The 22,187-nt window shown below is 31.9% G+C and overlaps 1 protein-coding gene across 2 annotated transcripts; it reads right to left on the minus strand.

Moving 5' to 3' along the window:
* Positions 1-1,526: 1,526 nt before the first annotated feature.
* On the minus strand, positions 1,527-20,674 carry LOC115875800. 2 transcript variants are annotated; one of them, XM_030891310.1, is made up of 5 exons: positions 20,500-20,674; positions 7,030-7,344; positions 6,877-6,960; positions 6,665-6,823; positions 1,527-2,340 (listed from the first exon to the last, which is right to left on the minus strand). In XM_030891310.1, exons 2-5 carry the CDS (start codon positions 7,307-7,309, stop codon positions 2,186-2,188), a joined length of 678 nt encoding a protein of 225 aa, XP_030747170.1. In that variant the 5' UTR covers positions 7,310-7,344; positions 20,500-20,674; the 3' UTR covers positions 1,527-2,185. The 2 variants fall into 2 exon arrangements, with proteins under 2 accessions (XP_030747170.1, XP_030747169.1); XM_030891309.1 differs by lacking the exon at positions 20,500-20,674 and adding an exon at positions 15,082-15,214.
* Between the last annotated feature and the right edge of the window lie 1,513 nt (positions 20,675-22,187).

Genomic DNA, 22,187 nt, shown 5'->3' on the forward strand with positions numbered 1-22,187 from the left:
AATCGCTAGATTACCACGATAAAGCTACAAGCCGGAAGCCGGTGCACTATGGACGTACCCTTTGCTCAGAGTATTCTCCTATGTAATGTTTCTTATACCTCTGAAGTAGTAATAGCAAAGAAAGATTGACAAATGCTCACCATCACTTAACTCCCAACTTAAAGTATAGAATACTACGAAATTAAATGAATTATTTAATATTAAAAAAATCTAGTGTATATTTATAAATAAAACTGAATAATCTGTAACATTTGTACTTGTGAATGAACTGTTTCTAGATTATTTTGTATTACAGCAGCTTAGCAACAACAAAAAATAAAATAATACACATTTAAAATTGATTTTATTATCGACATAGTTACAAAAACGATTTACACTACTACTGTACAGCCATAATAAGTTAAAAATAAATAAATAAATACGAGATTGATACTAAAAGAATTTCAGATTTCTATTGTAATTATTTATTTTAACTTATACAATGTTTTTGTCAGAATCTTATGATGTATCACTAAAGCTTCATTCAGAAACTCGCAATTAGTGGTTTCAATTAGCGTACGAGTTTGTTCCTTTAATTTCAATGTAAGCATTCAGAATGTTAAAATTAGTGGTAGACATTTTCAATTAGTAGAAAAACTTATCAAACTTTAACTTTTCCACTAAATTATACTTCAAAATTTTCGAGAAATGTCATTTTGGCCTTTGATTATTTTCCGTCAAGAGAAATTGTAGTTAGAAATCAAAAGTTGATTGTTTTATAAGCTAAATATTAGGCTTTTTCTGTGGAGACACTAACTGACTAACGCAAGCTGTTGCTAGTATATTCTGTTAATTTTAATTGTGTTCTTTAAATATTGTGAATGATCGTAAACTAAAAAGTATAAAGTGTAATTGAAACCACTAATTGCGAGGTTCTGAATGAAGCTTTACGGTTACCAAGAGCGCACTAGTCTAATATAATATAACATCTTCACACACACAATCCAAGTATGGAAATTTCCACAATATGGCAACCAATCATAAAAAGTACAAGTGGATGGAATGCTGGATGTTTCTGTTCGAGAATTCTTGAGCGAGACATTTTTTTAGGTCTTTAAGCTTGATTTTCATGCATCCGTTGTCCGACGATACGTTGATACGATATTAATTTTATTGGTAGAATTTAAAGACTTTGATTGGTTAGAAAATTAAAGATGAAAATCAAGCTTAGGCGGGCGGCCACTGTGAGCGAAACTAAACTAAGCCAAGCGAAGATAAGATTTTTAAAAATCAGCTCCAATACTTTTAAATGCATCAGCGGTCATTTGAGCGAAACTGAACGAAAACATGTGAACGAGTCAAATCGTAGCGTTTCGCTCATTTTAGTTCGTGGCAGGTTCCAGCGAATTTTTCGCAGCGATTAATTTTATGATAGCAGAGACACAATACGAAAACGCAGCTGGCTGCGAAAATCGTTCCCAGTGGCCGATGAAACTTATTTTCGTTTAGTTACCGTTTCTTTCTATATTCTTAGCTTAGTGGCTTAGTTTAGTTTCGCTCGCAGTGGCCGCCCGCGTTTAAAGCGAGACGGAAAAAATCTACTCAACGCTTCGAGAACTTCGAAATCTACTCAACCCTTCGAAAAGCTTTGAATTTGAATTCAATTTTTTTGTTGATGATTTTCCGTTATTATTTGGTTTTAGTTGAAATGCTATGCTCAAATTAATAAAATTATTGAAAGTAAATTACGATTTGCCTAATCGAAAGATTGTGATGTTATTAACATAACATACGGGGGTGTTTTAAAAAACATGTGCCATCTCTCGTGGGGAGATTAGAGAAGATTCGTGGGAAGATTCTACACATGTAAAATTAAGATTTATTTCTTATATCAACATAGGTCCATTCTGATTTGTTTCGTAGCTATATGGAGTTAAAATCTTTATTTTTTCGATTTATTACAATTTTCTTCCAAGTGTTTTTAGCGATTCGAATGAAATTTTGTGACATTAATGCTTAAAAATTGTCGACAGATTCACCAGGGACGTGCATACGGTTTGTAACTGGATTTTTTTCCATGGAAGTCTAAAATTCTTTTAGTAATAGTACTCTACTCTTAATCACTGTCTACCACATTCAATGAAACAAATAAATTCATATTAATATCCGCATTTCTTTTAAATTTATTTTGTACATTGTTCCTGCTTCATCCTTTGTAGTGGTATCTCAGATATTCGTTTTCTTTTTTCAGTTTTTCATACATATTATAGAGTTCATGCCCCTCGAGGCTTGAGTCTAATCTATCATCCCATCCAAAAGGGGTTATATGACTTGAATGACTAGAATGATGAGATTCTTCACCTAAATAAAAATAATTATATTGTATTCCGTTGTAAAACCAGATTAATCACGTTGTTAAACTAAGGTAAGGATCGGTTCCTGAGAAATATCGGTGAAATGTGGAACTTGTTAAAAAAATAGTAAATATGTCAAATACTGACGTTTTTTAAATTTCGATATTCTTATTATAGAATTTTTATTTCATGTTTGATTAATCTTTTCAATGTTGCAAGCCTTGTAAATGAGCTGTTAAACTCCTATAAGATGCATTAGCGTAACTAGCAATTTATCCTGGGGTGGGCCTGGGGGGGCCTGGGGTTGATCCCAGGGAGGGCCTAGGGCTTTTGTTTTTTTAAAAATGAAAAATAATTTAAAAAAAACACATTTTTTAAATAAAACGTTTACATGAATTTCTCTATCAATAAATTTCATAGACTTGGTTATCAAACCGTGTTCCCGTAGATTACTTAAATACCTACAAATTTTCTAAAAAAAATAAAAATTAGCACATTTTTTGAACACAACAAAATAATATTAACTAAACAAAACTAGAAAACGTCATTTTTATTTTTACTGCATCACAAGCAAATAAAAATTAATACGTAGCCAAGAGTCATAATTCAGTATTTCTCTGGGGGCTGCCCAGCAGTACCTGGGGAAACCCGGCACCCCCAGGCATCCCTATAATTACGCCAATGCTTGTGTGCTGGTTAATTTGGTGACAAGAATGACAAATATTTTCAGGAACCGTGTTACGTAATAATAAAAAATTCAGGCAAAAAATAGAAACGAAACAGAAAGCCATAACCAAGATAATAAACGGAATATAGCTTTGTTATTATATACACTGATTATAGACTTGATGCATTCTCCGCCGGTGCTGCTACCATCGGAGAATACATACCGTAAAAAATCGGTATATACCCATGGTATATACCTGTACATACCAGGGGCGTATAGAGGAATTTATTTTAGGGAGGCCTAAATAAAAAGTAATATAGAATTTGCTTTTTAGGGTACTATTTTTAACCCAAAAGCCTAACATTTAAACCAATTTACAGTTTGTAGGGGGGTCCTGGACCCCAAGGGCATCGGGTAATTTTCATATATTATATCACGAGACCTATAAATTTGATCGATTAAACTATTCGTGCATCAAAATTAACCTGATAATTTTTCATTTAAGCATGTTGTCAATAAAAACAGCATTCGTTTATGTTCATATTTTGGAAGAGGCTTATGGCAAAATATGAATATAAACTCATGCAGTTTTTAGACAACATGCTTTCATGAAAAATTATCGGTAATTTTGATGCACTTGGGTAATTACTTCCGATAATTTCGTCAGTCTATAGTCTAGTATATTTCCCGTCAAATCTGTGATCTGTGCAGTTAAAACTATTAGCTAATTATTCAGCATGTCTCTTCGATGAGATCTTTATCGAACTCGCCACTACACGTTGAGATTTGGACTGAATCGAAAGACTGTACCAGTTCAAATCCCCCAGATATCGTTGCGTGTAGGGCCCTACAGGGCATGCAGATTAATTCGTTGCGTGTAGGGCCTTTTTAACACTTAGGAAATACAATTTGGCATTGACAAAACAATGGGATGATAACTTAAGTTATATTTGCCTGGTTGTGCGGTTACCTGTTCAGATTTAGTTTTAAGAATAAATGAAGTTTTCCTTAAATTACTTTGAATCCCCATATAACACAACACAATCCTATAGATATCTTGAGGATATCCACCAAGGATATAGTAAATATCTTAAGGATATCCAAAAACCAGAGGAGGATATTTATGGGATATCCAGATGGGACAAAAAAAGTCATCTTCAAGACATCCCCAGGCAAGCCTTTTACGATTATTTGGGATATTTATAGGATAATACAGGATGATGTTGGAAGCATTATAGAATATTTTTAGGACATTATATGAGGACTGTTATTTCATAATACTTACTTCATCCTTAGTTTATATTAGTAAAAACGTTCGCGATTTAGTTTTATTTGGCCACATTTTGACGTTATTTATTGGATATTTATATTAACTGCTCTAAAATATACCTACATATTATGTCAATGAATTTTGCGTCAAAATTTAGTTTATTTGTTTGAGTTAAGAGCTTTCAATTTATACTGTACCATCGAAAAAAAAACGGCGTTCAATTAGCTTGAAAATTACGATCGATGACATTCCCCATATAATTTTACATACAAAATAACAGCAATCTTCATTTCCAAACCACCTCTGACGCCGTTATTTTCGATCATATGGTATTATACCAGATTATACTACTCTTTATGGAGTCTAGCAGTTTATGTCTAGCAGCAACAGTTTACATCAAAGTTAGCACACAGGATACAGGTATAATTTCTAACACCACACATTCCAGAAACTCACAATTTAAACACAAAAATAGGATTTCTGTTTGAATAGATCAAACACGAAAATGGGTTTAGGGTAGGGATAAAGAACAAGCGCTTTTCAACAAATTTTCACCTATAATTTTGTCACAAATTTTTCATTGTGAGACCCTGAGTTGGTCGTCGTTTTTCGACATTAGTTGAGGTTAGGATAAAATTTCTGCTAGAACAAGGCTAGAACAATGAGTATAAGAAAAAACTAAGTCAAACTCAATCAGTTTTGTTAGTTTCAGTCATTTTTAAGCCCATTCAATATCGACAAACGACCGAATTCACCTCGAATTTCACTAAATCAAAGAACTGAATAATACACGATGCAAAAACAAACAACTGTCGAGATGGATTGTGGGAAATTTTTTGTGCGGGCGTTTTAAATTCTCTGTATTACTGGGAGTGGCCAAGCTCATAAATATCCAGATTATCCAGAAGATACCAAGAGGATATTTTGTTGCCTTGGCGTAATATATAATATCTATCTGTATGGTTTATTGCATTTTATGTAATATAAAAAGTAGTACATTATTTAGTTTTCCTAAATATCTAGACGATATTGTTAAGATATTTTATTATCATGAGCATGTTTGGATATCTCAGCTGGATGTACATTAGATATACGACATTCTGAGACATCTACATGATTTCAGGATGTCTGGAGGATATCCTATAGATGACTTTATAAGATGATCTTATAATGGGACATTCCGACATTCTATGAATATCCTGCGGATATTGTGTATTATATGGGTCAGATCGTCCAAAATTGGTATGTGTATTCAGCATACGCAGACCTTTAAGAATCCGTTTTAATATTAAGCTGTAAAATCAATAGGGGAGCCAATATTTGGATAGTTCAAAATTTACATGGCGTTTTGCAAATTTGATGGGGTTTCATAAACAACATACTGGGTGCGTTTCAAAAGTGGCGCACCCCTATAACTCTTTTATTTTTTCAGTTAAAAAAATGAGATTTCGTATGTTAGTATATGACATACATTAGGATTGATTGACGTATTCAATTGTTTTCGGTCACTTCCTGTTTCACCAGAAATTACTACAATTTTTGATTTTTAAATGGCACCCTCGGTATTTTTTTACTTTATTCGATAGAAAATAACACTCTGAATTGAATGACATGTCATATGTCAACTTTTGACATTTATGGATATGGTTTATTTGAAATTACAACTTGCGGTGCGTAACGAAAATTTGACTCGAAATACCAAGTGTGTAGTATCAAATTATTTGTAAAAAAATGATTTTTCCAAATATGCTAATGAGACACCCTCGTTCCATTTGAAAAAATTGAGATATGATTGAAAATACGATTTGAGCATTTTCTAACTGGCCAGGAGAAGACACTAAAAACATTAGACGATCAAATCTATTTTTCCAAGGGTCCTTGATTAAGAATTAGTGTTTTTAATCTAGCCATAGCACTCTAGATTGAATTTTAAAATACGATTTTTTATTAAGCGAGAATGTCAAAAGTTGACATATGATAAATGTCATTCTATTCAGAATGTCATTTTCTATCGAATAAGGTAAAAAAATACCAAGGGTGCCGTTTAAAAATCACAAGTTGTAGTCATTTCCTGTGAAACAGGAAGTGACCAAAAACAATTGAATACGTCAATCAATCCTAATTTATGTCATATACTAACATACCAATTCTCGTTTTTTATCTGAAAAAATAAAGAAGTTATAGGGGGTGGGCCACTTTTGAGACGCACCCGGTATATTCTGAAATTTTACTTAAAAAAAATCTCTAATATGGTATAAATCTTTTTTTTTAATATTTGGTTACCTTTAGAAAGTTTTGGTTGAAGTAACACACTAGTTTATACTAAAAATAACATTCTTAAAGAAGATTTTTGGATTATAAAACTTCTTTAAGACGTTTAGTGTGTTTACTCACCCTTTGATGGATCTACATGGAAATGAATATTCTGTGCAGATTGGTCGTGCTTCTTTTGAGCGACCACAGCTCCTACTTTTGCTGCAGCTGATGCTACATTAATTATCAGAAGCAGTATTAATAATCCTACTGTCTTCAATGAAAACAGCAGAAGAAATCCTAAAAATTTAATTAGCATTATATCTTATTACAACTTTTGGACTTATATGTACCTAGTTTTGTAATAGCTATACCTCCTCCGACCATTAACATAGGCATTATTTGTTTGAGTCTCTTTGCCATACCTATACATCGTCCTAAAATAAAGAAAAAAAAATAAGTTAAAAGTTTTCTAAATTTTATTTGATCACGCTTTGATATAATACCTATAAAGCCTCCATTTTTTTCCTGTTCTGCTTGGATACCCTCTCCACCATTCCAAATGTACATGATCCTCTCGCCCAAGTACTGCAATGGCCCCATTTTGTTGATTTCTTCCAGATTGATGATGACGGCATCATCTCTAAATCCAGTTTCGGTAACATTTGTAGCTTCAGTTTGATTTACACTAATTTCTGTGGCGTTTGTCGTAGACGTTTCTATTGCATCAGACCCCGTTACCAATGATAGAGAGAAGATTATGATGGGTAAATAGATCTTTCTCATGTTGCAAACATTGTCAATGTAAGGAATGGTTCTATCTGAAATGGACATAGAATATTTTATTTACTTAATTATCTTTGAAATGATGATGATTTATGATTTTTATTATACATGGTGGTTCGAACCATATTACAGAAACTTCGGCAGCATATTCTGCAGATAAAAATAAGTAAAAAAGTTCATATAAATGCACGGGTGGATGGAGAAGTGGAAACCGGCCCGGGAATAACAGGCAACCGGCCCGAATCCACAAAAATAAAATGACCGTAACGAAGAAACATATTTTATTTAATATACAGGGTGTCCCAGAAATAAGTGCAAGTATTTTAACTGGTAGTATATTTCGGCCTCAGAAACACGCCTATCAGTTTTTTTGCGAAAATTTGGAATTTTTTGAAGAAATTTTTGGAATTTTTTTAGTTTTAAGTTAAGAAAACATAATTTCTTGATAATCTGACAACTGACAATAGGTAGTAGATTAAATTTACATGAAAGAAAATACAGAAAAGATCCAGTGGTTCTCAAAATTTTAGCAAAAAAGCATTTTTTGTTTAAATTTTCAAAGTAAAATTTTGGTTAAAAAGGTTATTTTGGGCTTACTTGAAAAACGGTAAAGAGAAAAAATGTTTATTTTGACCAAATCTACCCCCCTTAAAATACTTGCAATTATTTCTGGGACACCCTAGATAAGGGTCAAATCACCCCAAGTGAGGGTGATTTTCGCTCGGGCGAAAAAAACTCTTTTGCCTGATCCAAGTTTTTATAAAGATCAATATCGGGTCGGACATCTGAATTCTTACTAGAAAATAGCTCAGTTTCACAGGGTTCTACTGTTTTATTTCCATTATCGATAACATTTGATCTTGAATATGCTACGATTTTGAATCACGGTTTTGAGAAACTTTAAGACTTCCTGATTCATTCAGCTCATCAGCTGGCCCAATCCTCTATGAAATACATTATTTTTAGATTTTCAGGTATATACTTTCTTACAGATTGTAGAAAGAAAGTCTCTCTTTTCTGGTACAGCAGCAGCCTCGTCATGTATACGTGTCTTAATTTTGGTATAATTCTCATTACGTAACTTTTCCTAGTTTCTACATTTGGCATCTTGTATGATAATGCCATGACTCAAACGAAAAAAACCTAGGCAATACCTAAGCAGTGGATATAAATGTGTTTTAATAAAAGAATATTGGTAAAACTATACAGAATTAGTCTTAAATAAGGGCAAATATTTTCAGGTGTGGTATATTATGCCACCACCAGGTGCCAGGACACGTCTATGAGTTTTTTTTGTAAAATAAGATGTTGAAAATAGTGCTTTTTCTTTTAAATTTTCCTGTATATTTTAGAAATTTTTTTAGAACTTCCTGTTCACTGTAAATTTTCCCACGGTATAGTTTCTTAATCTTTGATATTACGGCACAAAAAGTGATGCAAATACAGAAAGATTTAGGCGGCAATTTTTTTTTTTAAAAATCATTTTTTTTTTTAAATTCAAACTTTAATAACTCGGTTATTTTGGACTTATTTGAAACACGGCAAAGAGAATATTGTATGTTTTTTTGTTCATATCTACCAGCCCTGAAAATATTTGCACAAAGCAAACAAAAAAAAACATTTCAAATGGAACAACAAACAAAATTATTAGATGTTTATTAAAATTATAAGTGTTTCAGAGGAAAACATCTAACAATACCTAGTTATTTTAAAAATTGATGTTTATATTTAAAAGCAACTAACCATTATATTGATGCAAACTGATTAGTTAGTTAGGCAGTCACTAGAATCTTACGTAATTTTAGTTAGAAGATTAACCATTTAATTTTAACTAAATCAATCTTTTTTTGAGTTCTGATCGGGACCGGCCCACCGGGAATTTTCCCGTTTTCCCATATGGCCCATCCACCCCTGTACATTTCTCATGTAATAAACACCCCAACAACAATTTTTATCCAAATATTCACGTTACTGCAGAAATTATTTGGAAAAAATCGAAATAAGAATAAAATTTCTATACCCTGTATCTCCGAAACTAAGCATTTTAGGATATACATTTATACAGGGGTGGATGGGCCATATGGGAAAACGGGAAAATTCCCGGTGAGCCGGTGGAAAGATGGGCCGGTGGGCCGGTCCCGATCAGAACTCAAAAAAAGATTGATTTAGTTAAAATTAATTTTTTCCAAATAATTTCTGCAGTAACGTGAATATTTGGATAAAAATTGTTGTTGGGGTGTTTATTACATGAGAAATGTACAGGGGTGGATGGGCCATATGGGAAAACGGGAAAATTCCCGGTGGGCAGGTGGGCCGGTCCCGATCAGAACTCAAAAAAAGATTGATTTAGTTAAAATTAAATGGTTAATCTTCTAACTAAAATTACGTAAGATTCTAGTGACTGCCTAACTAACTAATCAGTTTGCATCAATATAATGGTTAGTTGCTTTTAAACATAAACATCAATTTTTAAAATAACTAGGTATTGTTAGATGTTTTCCTCTGAGACACTTATAATTTTAATAAACATCTAATAATTTTGTTTGTTGTTCCATTTGAAATGTTTTTTTTTGTTTGCTTTGTGCAAATATTTTCAGGGCTGGTAGATATGAACAAAAAAACATACTATATTCTCTTTACCGTGTTTCAAATAAGTCCAAAATAACCGAGTTATTAAAGTTTGAATTTAAAAAAAAACTGATTTTTAAAAAAAAAATGCCGCCTAAATCTTTCTGTATTTGCATCACTTTTTGTGCCGTAATATCAAAGATTAAGAAACTATACCGTGGCAAAATTTGCAGTGAACAGGAAGTTCTAAAAAAATTTCTAAAATATACAGGAAAATTTAAAAGAAAAAGCACGATTTTCAACATCTTTTTTTACAAAAAAAACTCATAGACGTGTCCTGGCACCTGGTGGTGGCATAATACACCACCCCTGAAAATATTTGCGCTTATTTAAGACTCATTCTGTATAGTTTTACCAATATTCTTTTATTAAAACACATTTATATCCACTGCTTAGGTATTGCCTAGGTTTTTTTCGTTTGAGTCATGGCATTATCATACAAGATGCCAAATGTAGAAACTAGGAAAAGTTACGTGATGAGAATTATACCAAAATTAAGACACGTATACATGACGAGGCTGCTGCTGTACCAGAAAAGAGAGACTTTGTTTCTACAATCTGTAAGAAAGTATATACCTAAAAATCTAAAAATAATGTATTTCATAGAGGATTGGGCCAGCTGATGAACTGAATGAATCAGGAAGTCTTAAATTTAAACAAAAAATGCTTTTTTGCTAAAATTTTGAGAACCACTGGATCTTTTCTGTATTTTCTTTCATGTAAATTTAATCTACTACCTATTGTCAGTTGTCAGATTATCAAGAAATTATGTTTTCTTAACTTAAAACTAAAAAAATTCCAAAAATTTCTTCAAAAAATTCCAAATTTTCGCAAAAAAAACTGATAGGCGTGTTTCTGAGGCCGAAATATACTACCAGTTAAAATACTTGCACTTATTTCTGGGACACCCTGTATATTAATAAATAAAATATGTTTCTTCGTTACGGTCATTTTGTTTTTGTGGATTCGGGCCGGTTTCCTGTTATTCCCGGGCCGGTTTCCACTTCTCCATCCACCCCTGGAAATGTGATGTTGATGTCAATATGGCTCCTACATGTAGGGGGCGCTACCTACATGTTTTTAACTGGTTTGAAGAGTAATAACTGTTCGTCCGTACCTGTATAAAACTAGTGAGTAAAAAAATATACATTTACACAATTTTTTTTTACGTAAATAAAGTGTCTTGGTAAAAATCGCTAAGAGTAATGGTTTTCGAGATATTTGGAACCTAAATTATCAATACCTGTCATCAGAGCCTGTCATCATTGACATAACTAGTATTAGTTTTTAGCTTCTTTTTTTTCTGACAAGCAGTCATCAAGCAGTGTCCGTTTAGGTTTAACGCAGAAGTGTTTACAAAAAATAACTATTTTATTTTGTAGATTTTCTTGCAGTTCAGTGGCGAAACACCCATAAATAATTTTTTTTGGAGAGATGAACCCGCCACATAGGTATAGACAGTTTTTATTAGCTTTGTTATTAGACTGAAATTATAAATTTAAAATCTGACAAAAGTTCAACAAAAACTGTTTTATCATCATTTTTCCAAGAAAAATTTATGATTAATTTAAAAAAATAAAAAGTTCCCAAATTTATCATTATTCAGTGAAATAACTATCTACTCAACGTGTTTATTTTTGTCAATAACGACATGTATTGACTATTTCCATTCTAAATATCTTGAGAACGGTTGCTCGTAGACATTTTTTACATAAAAAATCACAGAAATGTATATTTTTTCTCTCAGGAGTTTTATACGGATACGGTTAAAAATCTGTTACTCTTAAAAACAGTTAAGTTAATTCTCACACTAACTAAACACATATAGGTGGCGCCCCCTACAAATAGGAGTCATATTGACATCAAAATCAAATTTCTCATGTAAAAAAACTCTCTCCCAGCCACCAATTTTCACCCAAATATTGACGTTACTTCAGAAATTATTTGGAAAAAAACCGAAATAAAAATAAAACTTCTACACCCTGTATCTCTGAAACTAAGCATTTTAGGACATAAATTTATATGAACTTTTTTATTTATTTTTATCTGTAGAATATGCTGCCGAAGTTTCCGGAATACAGTGCGGACCACCCTGTGAATTCAGAGAGTTTTTAATAATTTTTAGATTAATAACAGTTCAAAAGAAGTATACCGAGTTTATTTTTTTTGGGATTCATAATATTCGTTTTAAACAAATTAGCCTTATATCTGTTTTTAGTCTCAAACCATATCACATATTATTCTCTATTCTTTGCCCATACATTCGTTCATGATGACGTCATGCTTAATTTAATGCTACCTCACGCGAACCAATTATAATAGAGATTGAATAATAATAGGGTTTATATGGTCTATAAGCCAGTCAATTATCAACATAGTCCTAATTATAAATTAAAAAAGGTCTCGTTTAAAATCTTTTTTTACCAGAATGAGGCCTTTACACTTAGAATAGAAAAGTTTACAAAGTTTATTAGTTTTTTATCTACTTAAAATAAAACACCTTTTTACTATTGTCTGATTTGTTCAAAATCAGCAGAATTTTTTCAAAACTGTTCTGAATAGTTTTATACCTAATAACTTTCACTAGCATCGTAGAATGGTACCAGCTATACGCGTATCCGTGAACTAAAACTTAAAAGTGAATACAGTACCATCGATGCTAATCCGATGTCCCACTTTTATATTTATCTTTCAAAACAACAAAGATTTAAAGTAACTTTTTTTCATTGTTAAAATCAAGATTTTTCTGGATAATGATAGCTTATTTTGAATTATTTTATGTCTTTCTCTTGGACCTTAAATCTTTTATTTTAAAAATATACATTTAGTTTAGAAATAAATAGGAAAACATATAGGCAATATAATGCTACCTTACAATCATTATAATATATCTATACCGGATGCGTTTCAAAAGTGGACCACCCCGATAACTTTTTTATTTTATCACATAAAAAAGCGAAATTTGGTATGTAATATGACATAAATTAGGATTGATTGACGTATTCAATTGTCTTTGGTCACTTCTTGTTTCACCGGAAATGACTACAATTTTTGATTTTGAAATGGCACCCTCGGTATATTTCTACTTTATTTGGTAGAAAATGAGGCTCTGAATAGAATGACATAACATGTGTCAACTTTTAACATTTTCGCATATGGTTTATTTGAAATTGTAACATGCGGTTCATAATAGCAATTTGACTCGAAATACCAAGTGAGTGATACCAAATTATTCATAAAAAATGCTTTTACCAAATATGCTAAAGAGCCACCCTTGTTTCATTTGAAAAAATTGAGATATGATTAAAAAATACGATTTGGGCATCTTTTAATCGGCCAGGACAAGACACGAAAAACATTAGACGATCAAAACTATTTTTTCCAAGGTTCCTTGAAATTGAAATTTAAAATAGGATTTGTTTTTAAGGGACAATGTCAAATGTTGACATATCATATGTCATTCTATTCAGAGTGTCATTTTCTATCGAATAAAGTACAGGGTGAGTTTTAAATAAGTGCAAACATTTTCAGGGCTGGTAGATCTCGATAAAAGAAACATATTTTCTCTTTACCGTTTTTCAAATAAATCCAAAATAACCGAGTTCTACTTTGAAAATTTTCAAAAAAATGATTTTCTGTTAAAATCTTGAGAACCACTGGATCCTTTCTGGATTTTGTTTTTTGTAAATTTAATCTACTACCTACGTTGCCATATTATCAACAAATTATGTTTTTTAACTTAAAACTAAAAAAAAATACAAACATTTTTTCAAAAAAATCCAAATTTTCAATGTTTTTTTCGCGAAAAAAACCTCATAATCATGTTTCTGGTGTCGAAATATACTACCCCTAAAAATATTTGCACTTATTTAAGACTCACTTTAAAATTTTATGCAATACCTAATCGGGAAAATACTATTTGTAATAAATCAAAATAATAATTTTGAAAAAATAAGTAATTTCTTATCTCATTTAAACGCGAAAAAAATGTAAGATCGCAAGACCGCAAGGGTCTTGCACCGGTCGGTCTTGGTCAGAGTTGTTAAACTACACGTAGTAATTAATAAACTACATTTACTACATGTCACAAGTAGTTTTTTAAATGTCGAGTAGTAAATGTGTAGTTTATGTAACTAATGTAGTTTTTTTAAATAACAGTGAAAACGTAACCTAAAAACTTTGTTTGTTGATCAATTTAAAGAAATAAAAAATCTTTATTTTGTGAATTTGTTCCTTATTATGTGATATTTTTGATACTTAGTAGTTAAAAATGGTTGGAAGACGTCGATGTCTCCATACCTTGCTTACCAGAAGGTATGGATTCTGGGAAGAGGGGAATTATGAAGTTGTGCCTTTAGATGTAAAAAATCATATATTCTCCTGGAGAATGTCTATGTAGAATTTCTCCATAAGAATTTATAGTTTATTTTGTGTTCAATGTTACTTTGTATTTCATAGAAAATACACTTTTGTTGAAAAAAAATTGTCTTTTTTTCTGATGTTGTGAAAACCACCGAGAACTGACCAAGACCGACCGGAAAATATAATATATAACTTCATACTTCCATGATAAGAATTTGGCTTGATTTTTGTTTAAAGTCTGAATTGTTTATGTTTTATTATATTGTTGTAGGTAGTTTTTAACGTAGTTTTTGTGTAGTTTTTGTGTAGTTTTTGTGTAGTTTTTTAAGGTAGTTTTTAAAATTTTAAAACGTAGTTAATACAAAAAACTACACGTAGTTTTTGGCGTAGTTTTTTGCTTCATCAAATACTTAACAACCCCGGTCTTGGTCTTGCAGATCAAGCATTAGTCTTGGTCTTTCTTTTTGTGTAATATCAAGACCCACACCGCAAAACCGAGATAGTCTCGCTAATCACTATAAATGACGCAATTTAGCACTATAAGTCCATGTCCTATTGAGATAAAATCTTAAGAAAAATATGATGTGTTTAAAAATACAGGTTTTTGTAAATTTAACCTTTTAAAATACTCTTTTTATTTGGAATACACGATAAAATAGGAATTTGAAAAATTTCAAAATGCTTCGATTAATATTCAAATTAAATAGTATTTATTTTAGTTTAAGATTTTTGAGAAAATGTTTAAAAAACTTAACTGTAAAAACTAATAATAACGAACTTACTTCAAATTTTTCCAAATACAGGTAAATTTAATTCAAAAAACAGCAAACAATTCAAAAACACGTTTTTCGCTGATTGTTAACCACAAAATTCCATCTATGTCTTCACGGTTCGAGCTTACACATTAAACTGAAGATAGTGAAGATGTTTTCTGGTATTACCACTTGGCTTTCTTCAATGACCTCGAATTTTTTCGTACGTCAATATTTTTTTAAGCGTATATTTGACGTATTTTCCTTTGTTGAGAAAGTTTTTTTAAACAAAAAATAATTGTTTTGGGACATGAGCCATTTTTTTAAAGTAATTTACATAGAAAGTATTCCTATACTCTGTTAGAATTTTGATAAATTTGTTTTTTGCTAAAGGTTTTACAGTTTTTAACTGTTACCAGAACCAGTTTGACATATGAATATTCTCAGGTCTTTGATCTGTATTCGATTACGGCATTTTAGAATTACTTAATAATCATATAAGAATCACCATTTTTTTAAAATTTGATATTCAAATTAATTATAATCTGGGTAATTCTAGATTTAACAACCGCAAAAAATGTATTTATAGGTATGTGTATTTATATGTATGGGGTGTTGTGGAATAAATGGACAATCAAATTTCAGGGAAACACTTTACCCTAGTTGCAAATTGAAATTTGATTTTTGAAGTTTTCTTTTAAATGGGGTCCAGAGACAAAAAAAACATTTTTTTTTGTTTATACTGAAAAAACACCCAAAAAGAAAAAACTACAACATTGTACAACAAAGTTAGTATTCTTCCCCAACTGAGTTTACCATAGTGCTTAATAAAAGTAAATTGTGTCATAAAAATTGGCGCCGGGAGGCACGTATAGCCGCCCGTACTAAAATATGTTAATAAAAAGTTGGTAGGCAGTTCTTTTAGTTTCAAAGTAGTAAAGGAATTTTTCCATTTTTTTTATCTCAAAAACTGCGACTTTGACTGATTTTAATGTTATTACAAATTTTGTGACAAATATTATTACTAATCTTAAATTGAAAACCGCGTTTCGATAGCTACTGTAATTTTGAAGTTACGATTTTTTAAAATTTTTAACCCCCTCCCAAACCCCCTTAACAACCCCCCACCCCCACCAAAAACTAATGGCCTAAAACTAATTCTCGGGTGCCACAGTATTTTTGTGCCAAATTTGGTTAAAATCGGTTTAGCGGTTTTTGAGTTATCGTGTTACAGACGGACAGACAGACAGACACCATGAAAATATTTTGTATTTAGTTCATTTATGACCCAAATAACCCATTTTGAGTGAATTTAAAAAAACTTTTTTTTGCCGATCTTAATAGCCTACCATACCTATTGGTATGGTCGGCTAAAAATATGGTTAGTAGTGCTACAATTTTTAATAACGATTTTTTCATTTAAATTTCAATGAGCACAATCTGAATATTCTCTGGTGTTGATATTTTCCCTCCAAATGTCACAAATTGTGAAAATTACCACACTTTGGTTTCCTATTAGTCCAAGAAAATAGGCCTTCAAATACGAAGTTTTGTAAAAACTGGAATTTTTGATATAAGATTCTTTGAAAGATCTGAAAACGAATTATTGTGAAAGATTTTATTAAATTTACCCCCGAGAAGGGGTGAAATAAATAAATAAAATTATTTTTTCGAAATTCCGGAGAAACTGTAAGGACTAGAAAGCAAAGTTTAAATAAAAGTTGTAGAGCGTTCAGTTTTACATAAAAATGGTGTCTAATTCTTTTTGCTCAAAATTAATCGAGATAGGGTGGCTGGATGCTAGGGGACAACTTTCATTGAAACATTTTTTTCTAAGTCCTGCAGCAGTGCAAAATGCAGCAGTGTTTTTTACAATAATTGTGGGGTTTATTACAATTCCATTTAACATCGCCTGCGTGTCTTTAAAACTACACATTTCCGGACCCATATTTATAGGAACTTTTATCTCCTGAAATTTGGCCGTGCATCGAACACCCTGGGTAACGACGCGTGGAAAATTAATTTTCTACGTGTATGTAGAAAAGTTCGTAGAAAATGTAGAATATTAAGTAAAAAATGAGAATCTGAGAACAAGTAAAAAAATGATATAAAACAGGTATAAAATCTGAGAACATTAATTTTGTATATTTAAAGCCGGTTTTTTCACTTTAGAGGTTTCTTCCTTTGTATTTTCTTTAAATTCTATAAGTGTTAAAACTGTAACACAGACTGTAATAAGTGTGTCATCTCTCTATTCTGGGAGGGTACTCCCCGAGGAGTGTCTCACTCGGGTAAAAAATGTACACGTACTGCCAAAATATCCTTCCATTGCTGAGCGACTGCCAATGACTATGAAGAAGACTGCCTATGACTGCCATGTAATTATTATAGGCGACTGCCATAAGACTGCCAATGACTGCCAGCGACTGCCAAGAAAATGTACATGTAATTCCAATAGTGAGACACCCCTCGGTACTCCCTGAAGATAAGAGACAGTAATCGATCTGAAAACTATTAGAATATTTTTAGTCGACCATACCAACAGGTATGGTAGGCTATTAAGATCGGCAAAAAAGTTTTTTTAATTTCACTCAAAATAAGTTATTTGGGTCATAAAGGACCTACATACAAAATATTTTCATGGTGTCTGTCTGTCTGTCCGTCTGTAACAAGATAACTCAAAAACCGCTAAACCGATTTTAACCAAGTTTGGCTCAAAAATACTGTGGCACCCGAGAATCGGGCCATTAGTTTTGGGTGGGGGTGGGGGGGTGGTAAGGGGGTATGGGAGGGGGTTAAAAATTTTAAAAAATCGTAACTCCAAAATTACAGTAGCTAGCGAAATGCGGTTTTCAATTTAAGATTAGGAATAATATTTACAACAAAATTTGTAATAACATCAAAATCAGTCAAAGTTGCAGTTTTTGAGATATTCCGTGTTTCCGTAGTCCGTTTTTGAGGAAATCCGTGTGGAGAACTCCAAACTCCCATCGGACGCGACCCCAGGTGGCGGATAGGGGAAATAACCGCGGACCAAAATTGGAAAAATTCCTTTACTTTGAAACTAAAAGAACTGCCTACCAACTTTTTATTAACATATTTTAGTATGGGCGGCTATACGTGCCACCCGGCGCCAATTTTTTTCTGTTTAATCTGAAGACCGTATAGAAAAATCTTTTTCTTTGGAAGTTTTCGTTATTCCTTTTTTTAATTTTACCATAGAAAGCCTGTGATTTCATAAACTATATACGTATAATAATAATTATTGTAGTTTGTAGTCCTTACTTTCATTATGTTAGATGTAATTGTCGTTGTTCTGTTTGAGTCTCACCAAAGTTCACAGAATTCCATAGAATTATTCTGTAAACTTTGATTTTACTATCGAAAACTTTTAAAATATCTGTAAGCTTCGACTATAGATGTCACACCAAATCAAATCAAGGAAAATTTCGACAGACGATATTCAGATGATGAAAATACGATATGCCTGTGAATTATATTGACACTACAGTCACTGTCATGCATCCTTCCGTTGTAGATATCAATTTAAAATAATATGGAAGTTAATAGTTAAACTTTTTTTGATATACTAATATACTATCCATTTGTTAAATTATAAATAACAATTAGTTTATAGATATTAGTTAATATCATGTTAATATCGTTATTACTATTTCTTGTGCTAATGGTAGTAATGTTTGTGATTGAAGTTTTTGAAATAAATACAGGGTGGTCCGAACTGTATTCCGGAAACTTCGGAAGCATATTCTGCAGATAAAAATAAGTAGAAAAGTTCGTATAAATCATCATCATCATCATCACCCCCTTTCACGTCCATAGTTGAACATAAGCCTTCTCTATACGTCTCCAGTTCTCGCGGTTTTTAGCTGTTGCAATCCAGTTAGTTGTTATTCGTTTCAGGTCGTCGGTCCATCGGGTGGAAGGTCTGCCTTGGCTACGCTTGTCGGCTCTTGGTCTCCACTCTATAAGTCTTTTGGTCCATCTCCCGTCTGCCATTCTAGCAATGTGTCCAGCCCATCTCCACTTTTGTTTTGTGATTCGCTGGATAATGTCATCCACTCCCGTACGTCGGCGTATCTCTTCATTTCTTACTCGATCTCTCAAGTCAGGCCAATGTATCCTCCCGGTTTTGACCTATAGCGCAGAGACACTCACTCTAACAAAAGCAACCGCAGAAAAATTGAGAGTGACACAGAGGCGAATGAAGAGTTCGTATAAATGTATGTTCTATAATGCTTAGTTTCAGAGATACAGGGTGTAGAAGTTTCATTTTTATTTCGATTTTTTCCAAATAATTTCTGAAGTAACGTCAATATTTGGATCTGGGAGTCTGGGAGTTTTTTGACATGAGCAATTTGATTTTGATGTCAATATGACTCCTATTTGAAGGGGGCGCCACCTACATGTGATTTAACTTTTTTCATAAGTAATAATTTTTCGTTCGTACCTGTATAAAACTACTGAGTGAAAAAATATACATTTCCGTGATTTTCTACGTAAAAAATGTCTCTTGGTAAAAATCGCTACGAGAAATCGTTCTCAAGGTGTTTAGAATGGAAGTAATCAATACATGTCATTACTGACAAAAAATAAGTATGTTGACTAGATAGTTATTTGACTAAAATGATAAATTTGTGAATTTTTAATTGTTTTAAATTAATCAGAGATTTTTCTTCAAAAAAATGATGAGAAAACAGTTTCTGTTGAACTTTTGACACAAAAACGTTTCAAATTTATGATTTCAGTGTAATAACTATTTAGTCAACATGCTTGTTTAATTTATGTCAATGATGACAGGTATGGATAATTTCGATTCCAAATATCTCGAGAACCATTACTAGTAGCGATTTTTACCAAGAGACCTTTTTTACGTAAAAAACGTAGTAAATATATAATTTTTTACTCAGTAGTTTTATTCAAGTACGTACGAAAAGTTATTACTATTCAAACCAGTTAAAAAATATGTAGGTGGTGCCCTCTACAAGTAAGAGTCATATTGACATCAAAATCAAAATTTTCATGTCAAAAAAACTGCAAGACACCAATTTTCATCCAAATATTAAATATTGACGTTATTACAGAAATTATTTGCAAAAAATCGAAACAAAAATGAAACTTCTACACCCTGTATCTCCGAAACGAAGCATTTTAGAACATACATTTATATGAACTTTTTTACTTATTTTTATATGCAGAATGTGCTGCCGAAGTTTCCGGAATACAGTTCGGACCACCATGTATATAAACTCAAAAAAGGCTTACAATATACAAAACTAATTTTCTACGTCTGGACATGTAAAAAATGTAGAAGATTAGTTGGCATAGAAAATTAATTTTCGACGTGTAGGAAATACGGTAGAAAATATAAAATTTTCTACCCTTGTATGCAATAATAAAAGTTTTTTAAAATAAAACAAAAAATCCTACCTTAAACTTAACAGTATTCACTTAAAACTGAACTCACGTATCAATAATGACGTATCAATAGTGACGCAATCACCAATATCTATTGACAATTTCGTATTATTATTTACCGTACTACTTGAGAATTGCCAATTTCAGCTGAGAAAACTCATTAAAATTTCTATACCTAGTTCCTTCATTCTTGGCTGCTCGCGTAAAGAAAGTGATCTAACTAACGCGATGTTTGATTTTAAAGAAAGTACTCGGCCATCGGTGGTAGTAGGTAAGCGCTCTTAGTAACATTGGCACAAATGACTGGCTATGTGTATCGGTTATTTTGTTATAATTGAATCTCTTCGCATTAAAAAATATAAAGGAAAAATGGCATAAATAATATATAATCAAATCGTTTGTAGAATAGTTCACTTTCACTCTATAATTATTTTTAATTTCTTTTTATATACCTATTTTTGTTGTAGGCATAAAGTAAATTTAGTTAGTCATTTGCCTAGGTACGCATCAGGCATGTGCTAAGAGCGTTGCCAAAATGTTACAGCAAAAATATTATACAAATATGAGATTAAATCTTAAAAGTGAATACAGTACCATTGAAGCTAATCTAACGTCCTTCTTTTATATTTTCTTTTGAAAAACCCCATTGGAAAAAGCGCAAATTTAAAGAGGCTGCATGCATATCTAGCAATAATAAAATTTTTAGCAATCCAAGTACCTGGATGGATGTTTTAACAATATGGTAACCATTCATAAGACGCTCCGGTGCTTAAGTATTCTCAGTGGACAACCTCATGCTTGACCGCACACAACTTCTTCACGGGTGAATGCTTAGGGGTGATGAGTAGTTTTAGGATTTAGATTAACTCACAATTGATAACGGTCAGTGATACTTCTGGTCTATACCGGGTGCTTCTCAAAAGTGGCTCACCTCTATAACTTTTTTTATTTTTTCAGATAAAAATCGAGATTTGGTATGTTAGTATATTACAGTTGAGGGTTGGAACCTTTGGTGTTACACAGCAAAATAAAACACTAAATCACCACAATACACCAAAACACTTTTACACTGGACGCGCGTTTCACTAACCATGTTAGCATCATCAGCAGATTATAATCATCTGCTGATGATACTAACATGGTTAGCAAAACTCGCGTCCAGTGTAAAAGTAAAAGTGTTTTGGTGTATTGTGGTGATTTAGTGTTTAATTTTGATGTTAGTATATGACAAAGAATATACCTAGCTAGAAAAAGAATGGACTCTGCCATACTGAAAAATGGTCCAACAGAAGTGGCGCCATCTATTGAGTAGGGATTGTTTTAAATGGATCGAAGCGCGGGCTTTTTAAATGAGCGTATTTATTGAATTTTACTCTAAAATAATTAAATTTGATTATTAAATCATATTTTTTACACATATTCAACAATACTAATAACAAGTTTCGTTGTGATGTGTAAAAAATAAAATTTAACAGTATAATTTATACAATTATTAAATAAAATTAAAGCCAAACGTGTTAATATTATTTATTATTTAAAGTTTTTATTTATAAGTCAAATATTTAAACATCGTTTATTATAATAAAACAAGACCAACGTAATACGCCCAAAGTTTTGTAAATGGAGTAAATATAAATAGGTACTTAAATGATGGCAAACATAAAAGACTTACATTATATGTTTAGGGCCACAAACAAAAG

Source organism: Sitophilus oryzae, unplaced genomic scaffold (genome assembly GCF_002938485.1).
Source record: "Sitophilus oryzae breed Bouriz unplaced genomic scaffold, Soryzae_2.0 scaffold_1396_pilon_pilon, whole genome shotgun sequence".
NCBI classification, from domain to species: domain Eukaryota; kingdom Metazoa; phylum Arthropoda; class Insecta; order Coleoptera; family Curculionidae; genus Sitophilus; species Sitophilus oryzae.

Excerpts from the sequence above, each read along its gene's own strand:
- LOC115875800 (XM_030891310.1), bottom strand. The coding sequence starts at position 7,309 with ATGAGAAAGATCTATTTACCCATCATAATCTTCTCTCTATCATTGGTA. Across the intron at positions 6,824-6,876 it reads TATAGCTATTACAAAACTAG|GATTTCTTCTGCTGTTTTCA; the intron begins GTACATATAAGT and ends TTAAATTTTTAG. Across the intron at positions 2,341-6,664 it reads CCATGTAGATCCATCAAAGG|GTGAAGAATCTCATCATTCT; the intron begins GTGAGTAAACAC and ends ATTTTTATTTAG.